A 22,749-nucleotide genomic window follows, 5' to 3' on the forward strand; every position below is an offset into this window, starting at 1 on the left:
ATAAATTATTGCTTACATTTTGCCTCTAACTAAGATATTGTATAGAATTTAAACAAAACAAGATTATAAAATATATACCAAATTAAAATTAGAAAATCCAATTCTATTGTCCCTATATATTGGAAATATATTGCTCCCAAGAGGAGATGTACCTTAGGCATTGTCTTTATTTTAAACCAACATTTATGACCATGTGGATTTGCTGATCACAATGAATGCGCTTCTTTCTTTGATGACACCTACCAATTCTTTGGTAATTGATTTTTCCATTCCATAATGAGGAGTTGATTTGATTCTTTGAAGAAAAATATCAGGTTTTAGACTGTGGCAAGAATTTGTCTATCATTTTAATCTCTCTCAAAAAAAATTGAACCTATCTGGGAAAATTATGATCAAGGTTAATTAAAACCCTTGAATAACTTAGGAAATGTTAGCAATATTCTTTCGTGTGTGTGTGTGTGTGTGTAGGTGGTGGTGGTGGTGGTGGTGGAGGTTTAAATCTAAAGTTTTACACAGCATAATGCTTTATAGTAGTAGTTGCTAAGAAGAGATAGATAACTGTTTTGGATTCTATTGTATCAATCACTTGAAGTAATTTGAGCTCCCTACAAATTAAGAAAATCCTGAAATTCCAGATGCAGTGTGAATGGAATCTGGCATATGGTTGTCTTGTTGGCATGGTGCAGATCTTACAACGAAGGGCTAACTAAATAGCAGCTGTTAGATTAAAGCAAATGTTGAAAAGCCTGGGTACAGTTTTTACAACTATGAATATTTGTAAGTGTCTTTTAGCTTTTTTTAGCTTTTGTTGTATTTGGTTTTCTTAACATAAACTGGAATACTCAATTATCAGGTATTGAACTGAGGATAACTCTAACTGTGACAACATTATAAGAAAATTAACAAGGAAGTTAACACAAAATAGCATTGAATACTTGTTTTTTATTGTACAAGGCTTTGTCTTTGTGAGGCTTTCAGATCCATTTCCCACCATTGATAACACCAGTTCATCTTTGATACTGGTAGCCCCTGTGAAAGTGCTAAATTAGGTAAGGTACAGTGGACACAAACATTCTTATTACTATATCGTATAGACCTACTTTTTACAGGATTAAGTGACCTGGTACCTAATCCCAGTGACTGGCTTGAGCCCTGTCTATTCTAGCATTCCCACTTACTAACACTGAAGCTCCCCTCCCTCTGCACTCGTTCAGTTTTGGCAGCTTTTTTGGTGTGGAAGCTTTGTAAGAATAGAAGACCAGTGAATTCTGAAGCATGTGTACCAAGGAATGCTGCTACATGGTTGATGGTGATGTGAGAATAAAAAGCTTCAGTGAAGCAACAGGATTGCAGGTGATAAACATAAACTGAATAGACAATCAGACCATCCTAAGCACCCTCCATGAGATCGATCTGGGTGGTGCTTGATTTGCAAGGAGGCCACATCCATTTGGAATTTTCTATGATGATGACTGGCATTGCCAACTTTGAGTATTCAAAAATCATGAGTCAAGCCTCCCAAAATCAGGAGTGGGTCAAAACCACATGAAACTTTTCTAAAATAATACATTTGGTGTTATTTTTCTATGCCTTCTGGTATTTGAGCCTTTAGGATGCACCTGGGTTATGTTTTCAAGCTTTTCTAATGCTCAGGGTTATGGAGAAAATTATTTTTTTTAAATGAAATCTGAAATCTCACTAATTAGTTAAATCCAGGAGTCAGAGGTTTAAGAAACGCATCAAATATTATGACAGGTTTCAGAGTAGCAGCCGTGTTAGTCTGTATCCGCAAAAAGAACAGGAGTACTTGTGGCACCTTAGAGACTAACAAATTTATTAGAGCATAAGCTTTCGTGGGCTACAACCGAAGAAGTGGGTTGTAGCCCACGAAAGCTTATGCTCTAATAAATTTGTTAGTCTCTAAGGTGCATCAAATATTATGTAATAAAATGCATAAGTTGGCAAAATTGTATTACTGTATGATACTTACTTTGCTTTTTTGAGTTTCTGTTGAAAGGATTTTTCAGTTGTAGCAAGTATGTTTAATGAATCATACAGATATAATATTTGAAATGGATATTTCAGGGGCATATGTGAGTTGGATGCTGTTGCCTCTGCTCTCACTCAACTCCTTTGGTGTGTGTTTTGGCTACTGTTCTGGCTTTAACTATTGTGTTTAAGAGACCAGCGAGTAAATGAGTATAGAAATACCTAAGCATAAGACATTTTTCCTACAAAAAGACTAGGGGCAAATCTGAGGATTAGTAAATGCTGACCTGGGTTCAGCCTACCCTATAATAAAGGGTCTGCAGTGCTCATAGCACTTTGCAAACCCTTTGATCTGGGAGAGTTTGTGGTAGCTGGCAGCTTTGTAGCTTCTGCTGCCGCCTCTTACTCCTATGCAGTACCAGCATAAAACAAATCTACCAGTGAACTTTGGCTAAAGAAGACATGCTGCTGCAATGGTGCCCTACCTTGGAGGAACATGTATGTGGTTGAGAAAGGTATCCCATAACTGCCTACTGCAGAGTTTCTTCCTCTGAAGCCTCTGGTATTGGCCACTGTTGATGACTGCTGCTCTGATCCACTGGGGTATTTCCTGTGTGAAGGGAAGAAAGGAGTGTCTGCTATAGACATGGTGAGAGGGAAACTGGGAGATGAGCAAAACAGGAGGATATTGCCTGGAGGAGAGGGAGCAGGCAGTCCCATGTGAGTGGGTTCTTTTGAAAAATTAATCCCCAAGCTCCCAATTTATAGATTGTTGAGTCCCTGAGAGGACTAAATCCAGTGTGATGTATATCTATTATTTTAAAATGTGACTTATGAAACTTTTGGAATTCTATGCAACTGTTTTTCCTTTATTCTTTGAAAACTGAGAGAATGCTTTCAGTCAGGTAGGTGGTACTGTCTGAGGTTTTAGTTCTAAAGATGATTTTTGATGTTGCAAGTCTATTGGGAAACTTGGAGCTTAATAGGTACAGAGTAGGTACCTATCTTTAAGAAAAGGGGGCAGGACAGTCAGGAGAAATTTTTGAGAAAGAAAAGAGAATATACAAACTTAAAAATTGCATCATTAATTTTGAAATGAGACCAAGATTTGAAATATTCTTTTTCCCAGAAAAAGTAAATGAATTTAAAGCAAGAAGGGCTGAAGCAGAAAGGGTGGAGGAGGAACAAGGGCATTGGACATGTTGGATAATATGCAACTTGAATTATTCCTGCATTTAGAACTACATTGACTGCCAGAATCTGGGACTGGATGATGGGCTGTATTACTGGATAACTGCCCTGTTCTGTTCATTCCCTCTGAAACATCTGTTACAGACTACTGTTGGAAAACAGCATACTGGGCTAGATGGACCATAGGTTTGACCCAGTATGGCCATTCTTGTGCTCTTATGTACATTAACTGACGGTCTTATTCATTCCTATCTATAACTCAGCATTGTGATAAATGAGCACTGTATTTTTCTCTATCTTTTTGTGGGAAAGGCAGACCCATTTGTGATACACTGAACATATGGATTGTTTTTTTTTTCTGTTTACAATATTTGGAGGATGTTTTTGGTCTCTTAATTGAATCTCTTACAATATATCTCTGTACTTGAGAGTTTACCTTGTCTATTGTCTTGAATTTTTTAGGCTCTGAAACCCACCCCCAAGGGGAAGGTCTACACTGCTTTTTTTTTTTTTTTTTTTTGTCTTGCAGCCTGAGATCAATTGATCCTGGCTCTGAGACTCATGCTGTGGGTTTTTCTTTGCAGTGTAGACATACCCTTTGGTTCTAGCCAATTCTGCATTAATATTTCATATTCATGAACACTAAAGTCACTCACATTATATTAAAAAAAGCCTTGAAAGTAAAATAAATGTGATGGAAAATCTAAAACTAAGAACTGTATATTGTCAATGCTAACAACAATATATTTTACTAAGCTTTTGGTTGTTTTACTAATTCTGTCACTGTTTCCCAGACTTTCAACGAACTATTTTATCTGTAATAAGAAACCTTTTTGCTCATTCGTGCTATAAATAAAAAGACCATAATACTATACATTTATTTTAACAGGGCTGATCATATCATATCTGATTTATTGGCCTATTAATTAGGGAACAAAATTCCCATTCTGTATTTTTATGCAGTACTGCTTACTTTAAGTGAGATATTTAAGGTATCTGTATGCTGTATTAATTGCTTTATATTTTTATCTTAACTATTTGTTCTTTTTAAAAAAGCATACTAATCAAATTCTTTCACAATTCTTTACTTTTAAAGTGTAGCAAAAACACTTAATGATTAATTTACAAGTTTGGAAAGTTTGTGTGCTTTTTTCTTAATTCCCTATGTATTCGTCACACATTTTTGGTTGTGATGTGTGTATGCACATACATTTGTTTTGCAGTATAGTTACTCTTCAGAAAATAACAGCTTCACTCTTACTACTAAATAGGTGTCACTGCTAAAGAGTTGGTTAATACTAAACAAAAAAAATAATTATAAGTTACGGAGCTTCTTGTAAACGGGCTTCTTGTTTTGATGGTATAGTAATGTCTGCTAGCACCTCTGTAGTTAAGGATCTGTCGTTATTTCCATTAATTTCTTATTTTTGGATTATTAGATGCCATGTAGTGGAATTCTTTGCAAGGTAGACTATAGTTGTTCTTATCCTTCATATCTTTCCAATAAAAATAAGTTTTAAAATCTACTGCAATAGATTTACCTTTATTTATCACATTGTGCTCTGTGGTATCACAGCACTTGTAGAGTATGCAGTATAGATGATCCTCTACTAGTTAATTCCTGATATACATAGATGGGAACTGCTAAATGAGGTTTGAGCATTAATTCTTAAATTCCTTTAATTATCTTTCCTTTCAGTTAAAGTAGTAGTATGAATGTGTTACTTGTCTAAGGCACTAAACAGAGTTACCTGGACATGCAATATCTTGTTCTTCTCTCACTTATTTTTTGTTCATATATTTAAAGACGGTCCAAATGAAAAGTATGTTTGCAATTTGTTTAAAAAAAATTGCTCTTGGTCTAAAACTTTGCATATCACATTCAAGCCTAGGATAAATCTTTACAAGAGATTTATGAATGCTGGGAGAAAAGGAGATTTACCGACAGCTGAACTTGTGCAGCTGTAATTAAAACTTCTCAAACAAGATTTGAAACTGACTTTGCTTGCTTGACAAAAGATTTAATATCCATACTTTGTCAATGTATGATACCTTATTCAGTTAACTCTGCATTAAGATTATTTTTTCCTTATAAAAACTATGTCGGACTTAAAACTGTATTTAGAACTCCATAAATAACAAAATTGATGTTGACTTCATATTATATGCCTGAAAATCCCTTCACTATATGTAAATGAGAAACTGACTTCTCATTCAGTATTAATTAACTATATAATATCCTAAAATATCTAAATAAAATTCTGTTGCCTGTTAGAGTGTAAAACATAGATTGTATATTGCTTTTTAATACAAATATTTTTTGATAAAAGCAGCTATTTTTGGGTAGTCCTCAAAATCATCATAAGAACAAATTAGCAAATTTTGCTCATTCAAATACAGGAGTTCTTGTTTAAATAGACTTTTGGCCTTTCAGAATTGAGTATGGTTCTCTTTTATACATAACATGCTGTTTTATTATGCATGTACGGTATTAATTTTTTTAAGGTATGCTTTCAGTTCAGGATGACGTTTAGCCTTTGACCTAGCCACTTTCTTACAATAAACAGTTTGTTGATGAGAGCAGCTGCCAAGAAGATTGCTTCCAGACTGTTCTAATGTAGCTGAGGGAGAAAAGTAAGACAAAATACACCTTACAAGGCTGGATGGTGCTGTGTTATCTCTTCTGTGCCTTCATTTTAATGACAGTGGCATATTTTCTGTTTAGAAAATTCATAGTGTTCCAGACATTATAAAACCAGTATTTCTCCAACTTAAAAAATTAGCCCTTCTAGTACTTATATTTCTCTGTCTAAACATTAGCAGCTTAATATGCCATGAATTTGTTAATTTATTTTGCCTCTTAATAAATTTTTCATGTTTGGCCTTTTTTCAAATGTTAGCTATTTCTCATTAGTACACTGGAAAGGAAGAGGTAGGATAAGAACCCCTTTCTTGTATACATTAAGGAGCTGCACTTAAAGGGATTGTGAGAAAGGGGTAAAAGGTACTGACCTGAACAAAGGTGGGAATAAAGGAAAGTGGCAGGACCAGATGCGGGGGTGGGGGTGTCATACTAGCACAACATGTACCAATGGGTGGGGAGTATTTATATCCCATATGCCTCGGTAAGAATTCTCTTTCTACTTTGGGCTGGCAACACCCACCTGCCCACCCATGGGATCAGAGTAGGACTGGGTTTTGATGATCAGCAGTGAGCACTGTCCTAGTTGCCTTGTTCCTGTGGAGCAGGGAAGGAATTTTTCCCACTCTGCCAGGTTGGGTGGGTTTTGTTTTTGTTTTTTTTGGCCCTCTCCCCAGCTGGTTGGAGGGACCTGGTGGAGATAGAGAAAGGGGTTAGGTCAGAAATCTTACATCTTAATAGGTAACAGGTGCAGCAGGTGTCTTGTGCAGGAACTCATTACAGAAAGGGTATGGTTCATGGATAAACAGGAGTTGGAAGAGGGTTTGGGGGCAAATATCCCCAAAGGAAATTGGGGAAAGAGGGATTGGGGCTCCTAACATCGGGTACAGTGGGCCACCTTCCTCCACTCCTTAAACCTCATACAATAGGAGGAAGGATGGCAGCATTAAAATCAGTCCAGCAGTTATCTTTTATGCGTGATTATTTGATTAGAGAGAGAGATAGGCCTTTGCCTCACAAACAGGAGCCAGGAGATTTGAGATCTATTCACAGCTTTGGAACAGCCTTAGGGCTGGTCTACACCCAGCCGCTAGTTCGGCGGCTGGGGATCGAAGTTCTGGGTTCAACTTATCGCGTCTGGTCTGGACGCGATAAGTCGAACCAGGAAGTGCTCGCCGTCGACAGCGGTACTCCAGCTCGGCGAGAGGAGTACCGCGGAGTCGACGGGGAGCCTGCCTGCCGCGTGTGGACCGCGTCTGAACCGCGGTAAGTTCGAAGTAAGGTATGTCGACTTCAGCTACGTTATTCACGTAGCTGAAGTTGCGTACCTTACTTCGACTTGGGGGGTTAGTGTAGACCAGGCCTTACTGTCTCTCACTGGGCAAGTAAAAGGTGGCTGCTCTCACTTTACTTGCCAGTACTTCCTTCCACAGAGAAATAGATGGGAAGAGTGACTTTCCTTCCTCCATTCCACAGAAATTTCTATGGAGTGGGGAGGTCACAGGTGGCCTAGCCTGTCCCCTCTTACTGTTCCTTAGAGTTAAGGGTGCTTGATTCAGATCTTTTTACCTCCAGACTAACTGAAGAGGGCCTCTATTTTTTCTCCCTTCCTCTGCTAATCAGCTGTCCTGATGCTTCTTGCTGCTTGCCACCTGCTGTGGTCATGAAGTTTGTTATTGTGTCTGACCCTTGTTCTTTTATAAAGTGAGGGTCAGGGATATAGCAATGCTTTTACCTTTTACCTTTTTACCTTTTTATGATGGCTGTGCGGCTAAATTTATATTGTGTATGAAGTATTATACAATACTTCAATGGACGGTATTATAGACTTGGATAGTACTTTACTCCAATAACGTGCAAAAGAGATGAGGATGATAGAATTTTGTATAGCTTCTACATCTCCTGTATATTAATAGCAACATTTTTAGTGACATTTTGGATTTAAAATTAAAAAAAGTATTAAGGCTTGCCTATTCTGGCTAAGTATGAAACATGCTTTTAAAGAACCTGGTTTTAAGGTTGTTTTATGATACACTGTCATCCTGTTTAGGCACAAAAATGTACCACCTTTACAGGAAATTAAAACCTATGTGGCATCAGTGGATCAGGCATCTCCTTGGCCAAAGACAGCTGCCAAAACCTTGCCCTCTTGTGCCAGCAGTGGACTTTTCCTGCTGCTGGCCGTCTGTGGTGCCAGTGTTCTGGGCTAGAATTGCCATCGCTTTTTCTTGGCTGGCACCAATCTCCTTTGCTGCCACATCGGACGCTGGTTTGTTTCTGTTGGATTCAGGGGATGATATGGGAGCCCTCCGGTGGCTAATTTAACACCTTTACATTTCTGTGGCTGTTAAGCAAAAGCACTGTGTAATGTAGTGGATAAAGTATGTGTGTGTTCATGCACGCTTTTTATATTTTAAAGGTATTGAGCTCAAATCCTGTAGCTTTTTATTAATTTTTTCCCCCATCAATGCTATTATAGATGAATTCTTACTCCTTTTCTAAAATAAAAATATAAAAAGGTGATACCTTAACCAAATACTTCACATGTGGAAATAGCCAAGGTGGGGGCGGGGGGGGGGAAGTTTAGCTATATGAAGGTGTGATGTCTATAAAAACAGCTACACTAGAAATGGGTCATTCATACCCTCCTCTAAACTACTTCTACTTTTTTCCTGTGCAGTCTTCACTAGCAGTTAAAAATTGCAATAAATATACAGTCTTACACAATTTATGGTAGGCTCAATCAATACTTCTCAAATATAAAGGCACATACTTTATTCACTAGGCAACACGATTTTTGCTTAATATCCATGCAAACCTAAATGTGTTAAACTAGCCATTGGAGGGCTCCCATGTCATTCCTGCAAGCCAGTGGAAACCTATTGAATTACAAGAGGAAAAAGAAATGTATAAAGGGGCTGTAGAGTTTCAACAGGGTTTTCCTAGTTCACTATTTCCCCCTTTCAGGAGAAAGAAACCAGTCACACACCCTTCATTCTCACCATGCCTTGTAAAAGATCTACCCATTTTAATTTACACATCATCCATGATGCCACTCTCCCCCCCTCAGTAGTCCAGGTATGTCCCACTCTTCGGGAATTGCTGGTGAGATCTTGATAATATGCTGTTTCTTTTTTAAAACATACTTTAGTAAGCAGTGAAGTAGTTAAACATTGACATTTACTGTCATCATTGGGAACCTGGAAGTGGTGGGTGAAAGTGCTACAAAAATGCAGCACAGCAAATTACATTTTAAAAGAGGGGTTTAAAAGAAAGTTGATTAATAGTGTTACATTAAATACAGTAACATAGCTGTTTTATTCCTTTGACTTGCAGATGGTGCGGTTTTGGGGCATAGTGACACAGGTGTCCTTTGCCCCAGCCCAGTAGTCTTAACCTCAGGATAATAGATGTTGAGTAGATTTTTTTCAAGACCAGTGTGCGCCAACTTCCCAGCATTTTTTTAAACAAGTGGACACTAAATGGATTGGGGATTTTTATTTGTTCCATTTTGCACTTGTTTGTTTAGATTTACTCCACCTGTTTATTCTTAACTGATTTCCGTTAAATTGTAAGCCACTTTACAAAACATGGGGTATAAAAGTAGCCTTATTGAGTTGTACCCATTACAGTTTAAACTCTTTTTTGAACTGAAAAAACTGATTTGGGTGTAGGAATGCCTTTAAGTAGGGATTAAGGTAGAATTTAGAGGGGTCACATGCAAGGTAGACATCTGTATAAGAGCACTAAAGAGGAGATGTGTATCTGGAGATTATAGTTGGCACTTTTTACATGGTGACTTATAAATGTTTTTTTCATTTTGTAATGTTTTTCCTTCAGGGATGAGACTGTTTCAGTGAGGTTTAGTTTAAAAACTAAAACATTTAAGGAAATGGGTAAGTCAGTTTTTTCTCACTAAGTTCCATAAGAATAGAAATATTTGCTTGGGTTATTTTATATCATCATTTCTCAAATGCGGCCACTGTGGCCGCATGCAGCCACCAGGGGCTTTTCTTGTGGCCACAGCTTCCTGGGCAGTGACTGGGGGTGGGGAAGGGAGAAAGCAATGGCCCCTCCTTCAGGGCCACCAGCAGGTGTTGGGCCCTGCCCCCCTCTGGAGCCACAAACGTCATAGAAGCAGGCAGCTAGTGAGTTCCTCATCTTCCTGGGTGTGGTGAGGCTCTGGCTTCGGGCTTCAGCCCTGGAGTGGCAGGCAGCAGGCTTCAGTCATGGGGCTTCAAGGTCCGGCCCTGGATTCTGGCTGCAGATGCTGGCCTTTGGCTTAAAGTTTATGAAAGAGAAATTGAACAGTGGGCAAAAGGTCTAGAGCAGGGGTTCCCAAACTTGGTTCACTGCTTGTTCAGAGTAAGCTCCTGGCGGGCCGCAAGACGCTTTGTTTACCTGAGTATCTGCAGGTACGGCCACTCCCAGCTCCGAGTGGCTGCGGTTCGCCGTTCCTGGCCACTGGGAGCTGCAGGAAGCTGAGACTTGATGGGTGGAGTAATGTCCACGATGATCCTGTTGTATGTGCTTGTGTGACAACAGAAGAAGGGAGTGTCTTCCTTACAGAAACAATTGATACATCAGGAAATGCACACACAGCAGAATACTTACAAGAAGTAGCAGTAAAAGCTATAACTAACTGTGGAAAAAAAAAATTCAAATGTCTAGCACATTGATCACAGACAATGCTGCAAATGTATCCAAGATGAGAAGAAATTATTTAGAAGAGAGTGAAGAGAGTCCCAAGCTAATAATATATGGCAGTGGTTCTCAAACTTTTGTACTGGTGACCACTTTCACACAGCAAGCCTCCGAGTGCGACCCCCCCCCCCATAAATTAAAAACACTTGTTTATATATTTAACACCATTATAAATGCTGGAGGCAAAGCGGGGTTTGGAGTGGAGGCTGACAGCTCATGACTGCCCATGTAATAACCTCGCGACCCCCTGCGGGATCCTGACCCCCAGTTTGAGAACCCCTGATATATGGCTACAGTGCTCCATTTGATGCACCTCCTAGCCAAAGATTTCAGTGTTCCAGAAATAAAGGCTAATGATGTTGAAATTGCAAAATACTTCTGTAACAACCACTTTGCAGCAGCTGCTCTGAAAAATGTGGGAGGAACCAAGCTAACTCTCCCACAAGATGTGTGATGGAACTCAGCAGTGGACTGTTTTGAGCACTATATCAAGAACTGGCCTAATCTGATGACAGTTTGTGAAGAAAATTGTGAAAAAACTATGCTGTAAGAAGCTTGGGGCCAGGTATGAAAAATCATCGGTGGTATACCTAGAAACTACTCATTTGAAATCCCAGATATGTAAGTAGATTAGGAAATGACTAGGAAAGACGCAGTTAGGTTTATCTCTTTTTATTTCTTTATGGCTTGTAGATTCCTGTGTGCTAATCCCAGGTGCTTTTGTTTTGCTGATAACCTTTAAACTGGACCTCAAGAAAACTATTCTTTATGCTTAATCCTTATAAGTGGTTTTTTAAATCTAGCAATAGCCTGAGTTTCCAGATGTATTTTCTTTCTTTTTGTTTTTAATAAAATTTACCTTTTTTTAAGAACAGGATTGGATTTTTGTGTCCTAAGAGGTTTGTGTACATGTTGTTTAATTAGCTGGTGGCAACAGCTGATTTCCTTTGTTTTTCTTTCTCAGCTCTTCCCCGGAGGAGAGGTGAAAGGGCTTGAGGGTACCGCACAGGAAGGAATTCCCAAGTGCGCCTTCCTCAGTTCTCAAAGGGGTTTTGCAATTGGGTGGTGGCAGCATCTACCCATCCAATGTCAGACAAAAGCTGTAACCTTGGGAGTTTAATACAAGCCTGGAGTGGGCAGTATTAATTTTTAGAATCCTTGCGTGCCCCCACCATCTGCACTCAAAGTGCCAGAGTGGGGAATCAGCCTTGACAGGTGTGTCTAGAATGCAATATAAAATTACATCTGTTTGTAAGAAATTAAAGCTAAGTATTAGTAACAGATAATAGGTTACTATATGTAACACGTGATAATGGCATATAAAGACTTTATCAGCAGGAGTTTGGGAGTACTACATATTACTTTAAGTGAAGTCATAAGTGCAACACAAAGATCAGCCCAAAGAAGCATTGCTAAAAACTTTTATGCCACTTCATCATTAGTTATGCAAAAGCTAAGCATTTGAGAGAGTTTGAAAAACATTATTGGAACTGTTTTCCATCTGTAAAGTCAGGTGCCTTAGTTGTCTTGAAGCTCAGTGGGCAGAGTTTAGAGGAGCTACAAAAATCGAAAAATGACAAAGTAGCATTTCTGGACCTAAACATGTCACTATTTAAAGCCTGTTGTCTCAGGCCCTTTTGTGGCTAGAAGCTAGTTCTGGGTCCCATTGGGGAAACACATTTTCCTTACTGCATAGAATAAACTCAAATTTTTTTTGCACTACAGGATTTCAAGGTAATGGACTTCAAAATTGTGACTTTAATGTATAGAAAAAGCTGTAGCTTGCACAGGAAAGAATGGTCCATCCTGAGATTTGAGCAGATGTAAATTTTGGGGAGGAAATTCCATAGCTGGAGGGTGGAAACAGGTCCACTATTTTTTTTATTTTTTTTTAAATAGACAATGGTGTTTGGAATGTTAGATTAATTCCTTGGGAGAAGAATTAGTGGGAAGTAAGCATGTGTCATAGCCAGACATATATTAATTGTGCTGCAGTTAAGACTCTGGACTGTGTGATTTTTCTCAGTGTTAATTCTTCTATCTCAGGATGGATAGCATGACAGGAGAGTTTGCTGGGACTGAACAAGTAAGGCTGAATTTAGAATTTGCTCATTTGTATAAATTGGGTGGTTATGCTCATTATTTAATTTCTTGGAGAGTCATTTGTCCACAAATATCAGATCTGTAGCTCCTTCTTTCCCTGGTGCACCAGAAATGTTTAATGTATAGAGGATTTTAACACTTTGAAAATAGCTTATAAGTTACCATTTTCTTTAATCAGTTCATCAATAGCTTTAACTTCCTTTCCTGCCTTAGCTTCAGTATGTTGCCTACTGGTGTACCTGTGATATAGCTACTTCCAATTTTATCTTCTGTTCCTAGCTGAAATACCTAGTCCAGTTTAGATTCATAGGTCATAAAATGAGTGGAGAAAAATACAGCAAAAAGACAGTTTTTGTGTGTGTAGGTGACTGACTTTTTGCTCCTTGTACTTGGCCTAGATTTGGAAAAGTCCCAGCATCTTCTTTTCTTTGGCTGTTTAGAAATAGGTGTTTTAAAGAGATGGCAAAACATTTCATATAAACCCCTCTACAATAGCATTAGATAAATCCAAAACGTTTTACTAATGTGGAGCTGCTGTTTCAGGATATCTCAAGGACCTATGTGGTCCCAATCACCCATCCCCTTAACTTTGTCTTCAGTATAATTTATTTCACACTTCTAAGGCTCTGTAATAAAAGGAAGAGAGCTGAGCATCTAGGAGGCTCTGGGATAAGTGTGTGCTTATACTTTATACTTCTTGTGTCCTGTTTAAAAAAACTTTAATTCACAAATCTATACAAACAGCGTCATTAGCTGTGACAACAGAGCAGAATAGTCAGTGCCTTCTGTACACTGAGAATACTGAGTTCTCTTAATTAGGCAAATGCTTTTATAAGGTCTTTGCTGGCTTCTTTGTTAATCTGTTTTAGTTAGTTCCTCAGTTACCCTGGCCAGTTCAAATAAGGCCCTACCCAGATTGGATTTAGCAAGATTTAGGTCCAAACTTATCAGTAGTTACAGCCTCTTCTGCCAGCATTCTACCGAGGAATCATTGTTCACCATTATGGAAATGCTTTTTACTAAGTTGTTGCAACATTCCCAGTAAAGTTTGTCATAACTCTGGGTCGTATAACCTGTAGCATAGAAGCCTAAGTGGTTAGCATGCTAAATCACCCACTCAGTGTGGGAGTATCCATGTGTTTTAGATTGGCTCCATACTTGAGTGCATGAGGCAAAGAATGTCTGCACAGAGTCACCAACAGACTTGTTGTAGGAAAGGGGTTGGACTCAGAGGCCAGGAAGCTGCAAAGGGGGTTGGGTTGCAGTTCAAGGAAGTGATAAGCAACCAGCCAGACCAGGGCAGATCCTAGGGAGGGGAAGCCTTGAAAATGTAGGCTAGTTTTTCCATACTCGTCTAGGAGTGACCCTTTTGATATAAAAAGAACAACGACAAGGAGTCCTTGTGGCACCTTAGAGACTGACAAATTTATTTGGGCATAAGCTTTTGTGGGCTAGAACCCACTTCATCAGATGCATGGAGTGGAAAATACAGGAGCAAGTATAAATACATGAAAAGATTTGAGTTGCCTTACCAAGTGTGAGGTCAGTCTAACGAGACAATTCAGTTAACAGCAGGATACCAAGAGAGGAAAAATAACTTTTGAAGTGGTAATGAGAGTGGCCCATTTCAGACAGTTGACAAGCAGGTGTGAGTAACAGTAGGGGGAAATTAGTATTGGGGAAATTTAGGTTTAAGTTTTGTAATGACCCAACCACTCCCAGTCTTTATTCAGGCGTAATCTAATGGTGTCCAGTTTGCAAATTGTGAGTATCAACAGAGGGAAAATGATTTTTTGTAGAGATCAGGCCTTGTTAGCACTGACTCCTCTCCCCTCCCCCCCCCAAACTCGGTAAGGCAACTCCCATCTTTTCATGTGCTGTGTATTTATACCTACCTACTGTATTTTCCACTCCATGCATCTGATGAATTGGGTTCTAGCCCACAAAAGCTTATGCCCAAATAAATTTGTTAGTCTTTAAGGTGCCACAAGGACTCCTCGTTGTTTTTGCTGATACAGACTAACACGGCTACCCCTCTGAAACCTTTTGATATAGACATTCTCAGAAGAAAGTTTGTGTGCATTAATGTGCAGTTGTGCATATTTCTCTCATTTTCCTCTCCACAGGAAAATCATATTTCTTTTCTGAAATGGCTTGAAAAAAAAGTAGATGTTGAAGGATTAATAAAATCCAGCAAGATGACCCTTAAATTTGTCTCATCTTACAAGCCGGAGATGGAAATAACACAATCTCTCATACCAGTCGTCACTGTGGGAGGCTTCTCATCTGAACACTTCAGCCTGCAGACATATCAACACAATCTGCAAACAAAGAAGCTTGGGAAGATTGTTCTGTTTGCTGAAGTCACATCAACAACAATGAATCTTCTTGATGGGTAAGGTGCTGGTGTAGACCATCTCAGATAAACATTTTGAATTGTGATTCACATATAATGAAATACACTAACCATACAATGTTCAGCATGAAATTGAAAACTTTTCTCTTTGACTTAGCTTTTGCTCAATAACCTCTATATACACACAAGCTATTTCTCCTATTGAGTGAGAAGTAAGAAGGAAAGAGACTGATTGTTTATTTGTAAATACTTAGGAAATGCTCGATTCTATGGTAATGGAGGCCTTACAAGTATTTAGATGTCTTTGAGAAGGAAAACTTAGTGCACCAATTACTTTCTTGATAATAGGACTTAACCATTGTTTCTCCTGTTGCAAAATGTTAATATTTGTAATGTTTTGTGAAGGCATTACATAAGCAGATATAGAAGACTCAGGATTTTTCTAAACCTCGTTGATAAAATAAAAAACAAGTTTTCTTATTTAAAAAGTCATTTATTTCTTTGTAATATTATATAATTTTTTACATTCTGTTTAATACTCTTTAAGGTGATACGAATATTTCACTATCAAATTTTTTTTTTGTTTCCAAACATTCATTCGAGTTTAAAAATACTTTTGAGCAACACATAAATGACTTTGGTAACACCTATGCAGGATGTCTGTTGAGGAAAATAGTTCATTGAGATTTAAAACAAGATTAGAAAAGTAAATGAATAACAATAAATCCTAGAGTTACTCTAGCTACGCTACCATTTACAAGGTCTATAATTGTAATATTTCAGAGCACAAACTAATCAGATGGTTGAAGAACCCCCCCCCCTTTTTCTCTCCCCCCCCATTGTGATGTTGTGGAACAGTTGGCCACATATGCAATCAGTTAAGTCATCTTAAGGGGGAGGGATAGCTCAGTGGTTTGAGCATTGGCCTGCTAAACCCAGGGTTGTGAGTTCAATCCCTGAGGGGGCCATTTAGGGAACTGGGGTAAAAATCTGTCTGGGGAGTGGTCTTGCTTTGAGCAGGGGGTTGGACTAGATGACCTCCTGAGGTACCTTCCAACCCTGATATTCTATGATCTTAGCTGTGTTCACAGTTCATTAGTTAATCAGCAAGAAGAGCTGTTGCTCTTTAGCTATAGAGCCCAAACTATAGGTCTTTATATAAACTGAATTTAGAGTATATTTTCTTGGTAAGGGAATAGGTGGATTTGGTTTAAAAACAAAACAAAACAAAAAACCCACCGTATTTTAACAAGAATTAGAATCATATTATAGTAGTTTAAATTTTATGCTTAAATAGCTGGTTAACAGTGCTCATTAAATATTAGCAGTCTTTTCTGTGGAATTTAATAGTAATAGATCAAGGGATTTTTTTAACGCATGAATTTAATACATTTTTCCTGAAATATACTTTAATCTGATTCATAAATAGGATTTACAAAGTATTCTGGATTTCTGGATAAATTAAGAAAAACTAGAAAAACTCAAAAGCAAGTTTTGAAAATTTGAAGGCTTTAACACTGTTCAGCTAAATTATTTTAATTAAACTATTAATTATATTAACTAATTTAATTTAATAATTTAATTAAACAATTCCTTATTAAGATGGAGACAAAACCCGTTAATTTTTCTCACTAAGTGTGAAAGATATTGCTATTGAATATTTTTTTCCTTTTTTGTTTTTGGCACGCTAATTAAAAGTTAGCTTAAGTCTGAGGAGGAAGAATAACTTTTTATTTTGGCCCCAGTCTTGCAACTGGATCTGTTTGCGGGAGCCCATGCACCTGGGTGTATCCCCATGGATTTCATTGGCAATCCACAGAGACACAGGGGTCCATTCTTCTGGATCTTATGCAGGATTTGGTCTTCATTTTTTATTGTGGGATAGTACCTTTTGTTGTATAAATTTAAAAAACTCACTGCAGGTGAAATAGCTACTCAGACCTGTTGAGATGAAATCAGAATCATCATTGTGTCTGAATAAACTAAAGACGTGATACGTCAGTTAATAATTAGGGATCACATCATGGTAGGGGTCTACGGTAGACCACCAAATCAGGAAGAGAAGGTGGATGAGTCATTTATAGAACAAATAACAGAAATATCCAAAACACAAGACATGGTACTAATACAGGACTTGAACTACCCAGACACCTGTAAGATGGGAAAACACAAAATTTCCAGTAAGTTCTTGGACTGTGTTGGGCAAAACTTATTTGTTTCAGAAAGTGGAAGAAATAACCTGGGGGACAGCCACTGTAAACTTGATTCTGACCAACAGGGAGGTTGTGAATCTGAAGGTGGAAGGCAAGTTGAGTGAAAGTGATCATGAAGTGATAGATTTAATCATTCTAAAGAAAGGAAAGAGTGAAAGCAGCAGAATAAGGACAATGGATTTGAAAAAGCAGGCTTTAACAAATTCAGAGAACTGGTGGGTAAGGTCTAATGGGTCTAAAGGTATACAGGAGAGCTGGCAATTTCTCATGGAGAAAGTATTGAAGATGCAACTGCAAGCTATCCTGATGTGAAGGAAATATAGGAAGAATAGAAAGAGGCCCTTGTGACTTCATCAGGAGCTCTTTAATGACCTGAAAATGAAAAAGGAATCCCACAAAAAGTGAAAACATGGAAGAATAGCTGAGGAAGTACAAAAGAATTTCACAAGCCTGTAGGGATAAGGCTAAGGTACAAAATAAGTTACACCTAGCAAGATGCATAAAAGACAGTAAGAAAGAGGTTCTTTAAATACATTAGGAGCAAGAGAAAGACAAAAGAAAGTGTAGGTACTCTACTTAACAGGGAAGGAGAGCTAATAACCGGTGACCTCAAGAAGGCTGAGGTGTTTAATGCCTATTTTGCTTCAGAGGGTCCTGTGGCACCTTTAAGACTAACAGAAAGGTGCCACAGGACCCTCTGTTGCTTTTTACAGATTCATACTAACACGGCTACCCCTCTGATATTTTGCTTCAGTCTTCACTAAAAAGGTTAGTGGTGACCACATACTCAACACAATTAATATTAACAACATGGGGGGAGGAATGCAAGCCAAAATAGTGAAAGAAGAGGTTAAAAAATATTTAAATAAGTTAGATGTATTCAAGTTGACAGGGCCTGAGGAGATTCATCCTAAGGTACTGAAGGAACTAGCTGAAGTAATCTCTGAACTGTTCTCAGTTATCTTTGAGAACTCATGGAGGACAGGTGAGGCCCTTCTCATGGGGAAGGGCAAATATAGTACCTGTCTTTAAACATTGGAACAAAGAGGACCCAGGGAATTATAGCCTAACTTTGATACATAGAAAGATACTGGAGCAAATTATTAAACAATCAGTTTGTAAGGGGATAATAGGGTTATAAGAATAGCCAAAATGAATTTGTAAAGAACAAATCTTGCCAAACCAATCTAATTTCCTTCTTTAACAAGATTACTGGCCTACTGGATAGGGGAGAAGTAATAGACCAGATATGTCTTGATAGTAGTAAGGCTTTTGATATAGTCTCACATAACATTTTCATAAGTAAACTAGGGAAATGCAGTCTAGATGAATTTACTGTAATTTGGGTGCATAACTTGTTGAAAGATTATACTGAAAGAGTTGTAGTCAGTGGTTTGATTTCAAACTGGGAGGGCATGTCTAGTGAGGTCCCACCTCAGTCAGTCCTGGGTCTAGTACTTTTCAGTATTTTCATTAATGACTTAATTAATGAAGTGGAGAATATGCTTATATAATTTGCAGATGACAGCAAGCTGGGAGGGGTTGCAAGTACTTTGAAAGACAGGATTAGAATTCAAAATGACTGTGACAAATTGGAAAATTAGTCTGAATTCAGAAAGATGAAATTCAATAAAGACGAATGCAAAGTACCTTGCTTAGGAAGGAAAAATCAAATGCACAACTACAAAATAGGGAATAACTGATGATAGTACTGCTGCTGAAAAGGATCTGAGGGATTATAATGGATCACAAATTGAATGAGAGTCACATTGTTATGTGATGCAGTGATAGAAGAAGGCTAATATAATTCTGGGGTGTATCAAAAAAAGCGTCGTGTGTAAGACACAGGAAGTAATTGTCCTGCTTTACTTGGCACTAGTTGGCATCAGCTGGAGTGCTGTATCCAATTCTGGGCGCCACACTTTAGGAAAGATATGGACAAATTGGAAAGAGTCCAGAGGAAAGCAGCAAAAGTGATAAAAGGTTTAGCAAATCTGCCCTATAAAGAGAGGTTAAAAAAAAACTAGGTGTGTTTAGTCTTGGGAAAAGAAGACTGAGGGGGGACCTGATAAGTCATCAAATACGGTAAATGCTATTATAATGAGGACAGAGCTGGGCTTAATCTTCATCAAGGGACATTTAGGTTAGATATTAGGAAACACTTTCTAACTGTAAGGGTAGGTAAGCTCTGGAATAGGCTTCCAAGGGAAGTTTTTAAGAACACCTGTCAGGTACAGTGTAGGTAGAGTCCTGCCTCAGTGTAGGGGTCTGGACATGATGACTTTTCGAGGTCCCTTCCAGTCCTATATTTCTGTGATTCTATACATTTGCACTGACATTTGTTTCAGATGATGCAATGACGATAAGAATATCTTCACTTTTGAATGTTAGGTGTTGTATTGCTCAAACTACAGTTGGGATTTCATTAGATATCACATTAAGTAGGATCAGACCTGGTCAGTATTTAAGATCTTCAAGAAAAAGATCAAGGTGCTGCAGGAAGTGGTGTTGGCATTCCATAAATCAGGGGTATTCTAACTGAGGGTCGGGACCCCTCAGGGGGTCGTGAGGTTATTACATGGGAGGTTGCGAGCTGTCAGACTCCACCCTAAACCCCGCTTTGCATCCAGCATTGTTTACCTGCCGTGTCTGTAGGTTTGGTCGATCGCGGCTCCCAGTGGCCACGGTTTGCCGCTCCAGGCCAATGGGGGTGGCGGGAAGCGGCAGCCAGCACATCCCTCGGCCTGCACCGCTTCCCACAGCCCCCTATGGCCTGGGAAGGCAAACGGCGGTCAGTGGGAGCCGGTTTCGGCCGAACCTGCGGACGTGGCAGGTAAACAAATCGGCCTGGCCTGCCAGGGGGCTTACCCTGGCGGGCCGTGTGCCGAAGGTTGCCGATCCTGCCTTAGGCCTGGTCTACACTAGGCTTTTATGTCGAATTTAGCGCCGTTATATCGAATTAACCCTGCACCCGTCCACACCAGGAAGCCATTTAGTTCGACATAGAGCTCTCTTTAAATCGATTTCTGTAATCCTCCCCAACGAGAGGAGTAGCGCTAAATTCGAAATGGCCATATCGAATTAGGCTAGGTGTGGATGGAAATCGACGCTAATAGCTCCGGGAGCTATCCCACAGTGCACCACTCTGTTGACGCTCTGGACAGCAGTCCGAGCTCGGATGCTCTGACCAGCCACACCCCGGGAAAATTTGAATTCCTTTTCCTGTCTGGGCAGTTTGAAGCGCAGTTTCTGTTTGGACACCGTGGCGAGCTCAGCAGCAGTGGCAGCAGTGGCAACGATGCAGAGCTCTCCAGCAGAGATGGCCGTGCAATCCAATAGAAAGAGGGCCCCAGCATGGACGGATCGGGAAGTCTTGGATCTCATCGCTGTGTGGGGAGATGAGTCCGTGCTTTCCGAGCTGCGCTCCAAAAGACGGAATGCAAAGACCTATGAGAAGATCTCTAAAGCCATGGCAGAGAGAGGCTACAGCCGGGATGCAACACAGTGCCGCGTGAAAATCAAGGAGCTGAGACAAGGCTACCAGAAGACCAAAGAGGCAAACGGACGCTCTGGATCCCAGCCCCACACATCCCGTTTCTACGAGGCACTGCATTCCATCCTAGGTGCGGCCGCCACCACTACCCCACCCCTGACCGTGGACTCTGAGGATGGGATATTGTCCGCGGCCAGTTCCTCCGACATGTTAGCGGATGGGGAAGATGAAGAAGGAGATGAGGAGGACAAGGCAGTCGACAGCGCTGGCACCGCTGATTTCCCCGACAGCCAGGAGCTCTTCATCACCCTGACAGAGATCCCCTACCAACCGTCCCCCGCCGTTACCCCAGACACAGATTCAGGGGAAGGATCAAGCAGTAAGTGTTTTAAATATCTAAACATTTATTTACAACATAACTGGCATATTTAAAATATTAACAGTAGCTAAAGTGCTTTAAAACATGTAAACATTTATTTGCAACAAAACAGGAAGATTGAAAATATTAACAGTGGGTAAAGTGCTTCAAAACATGTAAACAGGAAAGTCAAACAAAAGGGGAATCAGTGCAAAGTGTATCATGATTAGTCTGTCTTTGGGCGCCTCAATATATAGTCCGAACCATTTTCAAAAAATTGCACAATGTCCGCTTCATGATTATAGTGCCCAAAACCCTGCAGTCATTTGTCCCTCCAAGGGCACCTAAGCCAAGAACTGGTCAATGTAACCGGGGATAGAGGCGACATCCTCCGGGGAGAACTCCTCATACACCTCCTGCAGGTGTTTTTCCAGCCTCATCAGCAGGTTCCTGGGCAGGGAGAGCTTATTAGGCCCCCCGTGGTAGGACACGTTTCCCTGCCACAACGCCAGCAGGTACTCCGGGATCATGGCCTTGCAGAGCAGTGCAGCAAATGGCCCCGGTTTCTGCAGGCTGTCCCGGAGCATCTTCTCCTTCTGGCTCTCCGAGACCTTCAGGAGGGTGATGTTTGGCATGACTCCCTGCTGTGAATTAGGTAGGGGAAAGTTAGTATTGGGCCTGCTTGCCCGTCCCTTTACAGAACTGCAACCGCCGGTTTACAGCCACGCGGTTTACAGCCGCGAGGGGGTGGGACAGGGCCAGAGTTCATGCTTGCAGGATTGCTGCCAGCAGAGACTCGCATTGCTTTCTATGTGAAAGGAGGCCAGTGCCACTCTTAAAGTTTTAAGCGGCCACAAGTCTACGGCTTACCATGTTTGCCAGCTAGACAAAGTCCGGTGTCCAGCCCTGCTCCTCAGCTCGCCACAGCAAGACCACAGGCACGGTAGGCGAGGGCCGAAAATTCGACCTTGTCCTCAGTGCGCGTGTGATAGGTGCTCTGCATGGTCTTGTTCACAGAGAAAGACTATGTTCTCTGTTCACAGATACATTGCTCTGTCTCAGGAATTCACTCCCTTTTTCCAATTCCCACAGCCACATCTGCCCAGAGGCTAGCGCACATTAGGAGGAGGAAGAAGAGGACACGGGAAGACATGTTTGCTGAACTAATGGGATGCTCCCGAGCACAGGCAGCCCAGCAGACACAGTGGAGGGAGAACTTGTCCCAAATGCACCGGGCAAACATTGAACGGGAGGAGAGGTGGCGACAGGAGGACAGGCAGGCTACTCAAACGCTGCTTGGACTAATGAGGGAGCAAACGGACACGCTCCGCCGCCTTGTGGATGTTCTGCAGGACCGGAGGCAGGAGGAGAGAGCCCCGCTGCAGTCTCTCTGTAACTGCCCTGCCCCGCCACCAAGTCCCATACCCCCCTCACTCAAAGTCCAAACACGGAGGGGTGGAAGGGGCCGTGAAAAATTTCACTCCACCCCTGCGGACTGCTCTACCACTAGAAGGCTCTCATTCCCCAAAATTTGAAAAGTCCTTTCCTACCCGCCTCACACAAGACCCCGTCCAAGTTTCACCCCCCCGTTCCATGTGCGGTTGTTAATAAAGAATACGTTTCTGTTCATTTCTGTTTCCATCCTCTTTTGGAGGGGAGTCTGTCTGAAGGGGGGGGAAGGGGCTTGGTCATTGGACAGGA

The 22,749-nt window shown here is 40.3% G+C and overlaps 1 protein-coding gene across 1 annotated transcript in view; it reads left to right on the forward strand.

Annotated features, from left to right (window-relative positions):
• HLCS (holocarboxylase synthetase) overlaps nucleotides 1-22,749 on the forward strand; it is a 229,185-nt gene that overhangs the window by 63,128 nt on the left and 143,308 nt on the right. Inside the window, exon 6 of the mRNA XM_026651261.1 lies at nucleotides 14,755-15,023. Coding sequence (XP_026507046.1) covers nucleotides 14,755-15,023 — 269 coding nt within the window. The remainder of the gene's footprint in view (nucleotides 1-14,754; nucleotides 15,024-22,749) is intronic.

The sequence above is a fragment of the Terrapene carolina genome, unplaced genomic scaffold (genome assembly GCF_002925995.2).
Source record: "Terrapene carolina triunguis isolate 2854851 unplaced genomic scaffold, T_m_triunguis-2.0 Scaffold30, whole genome shotgun sequence".
NCBI classification, from domain to species: Eukaryota; Metazoa; Chordata; order Testudines; family Emydidae; genus Terrapene; species Terrapene triunguis.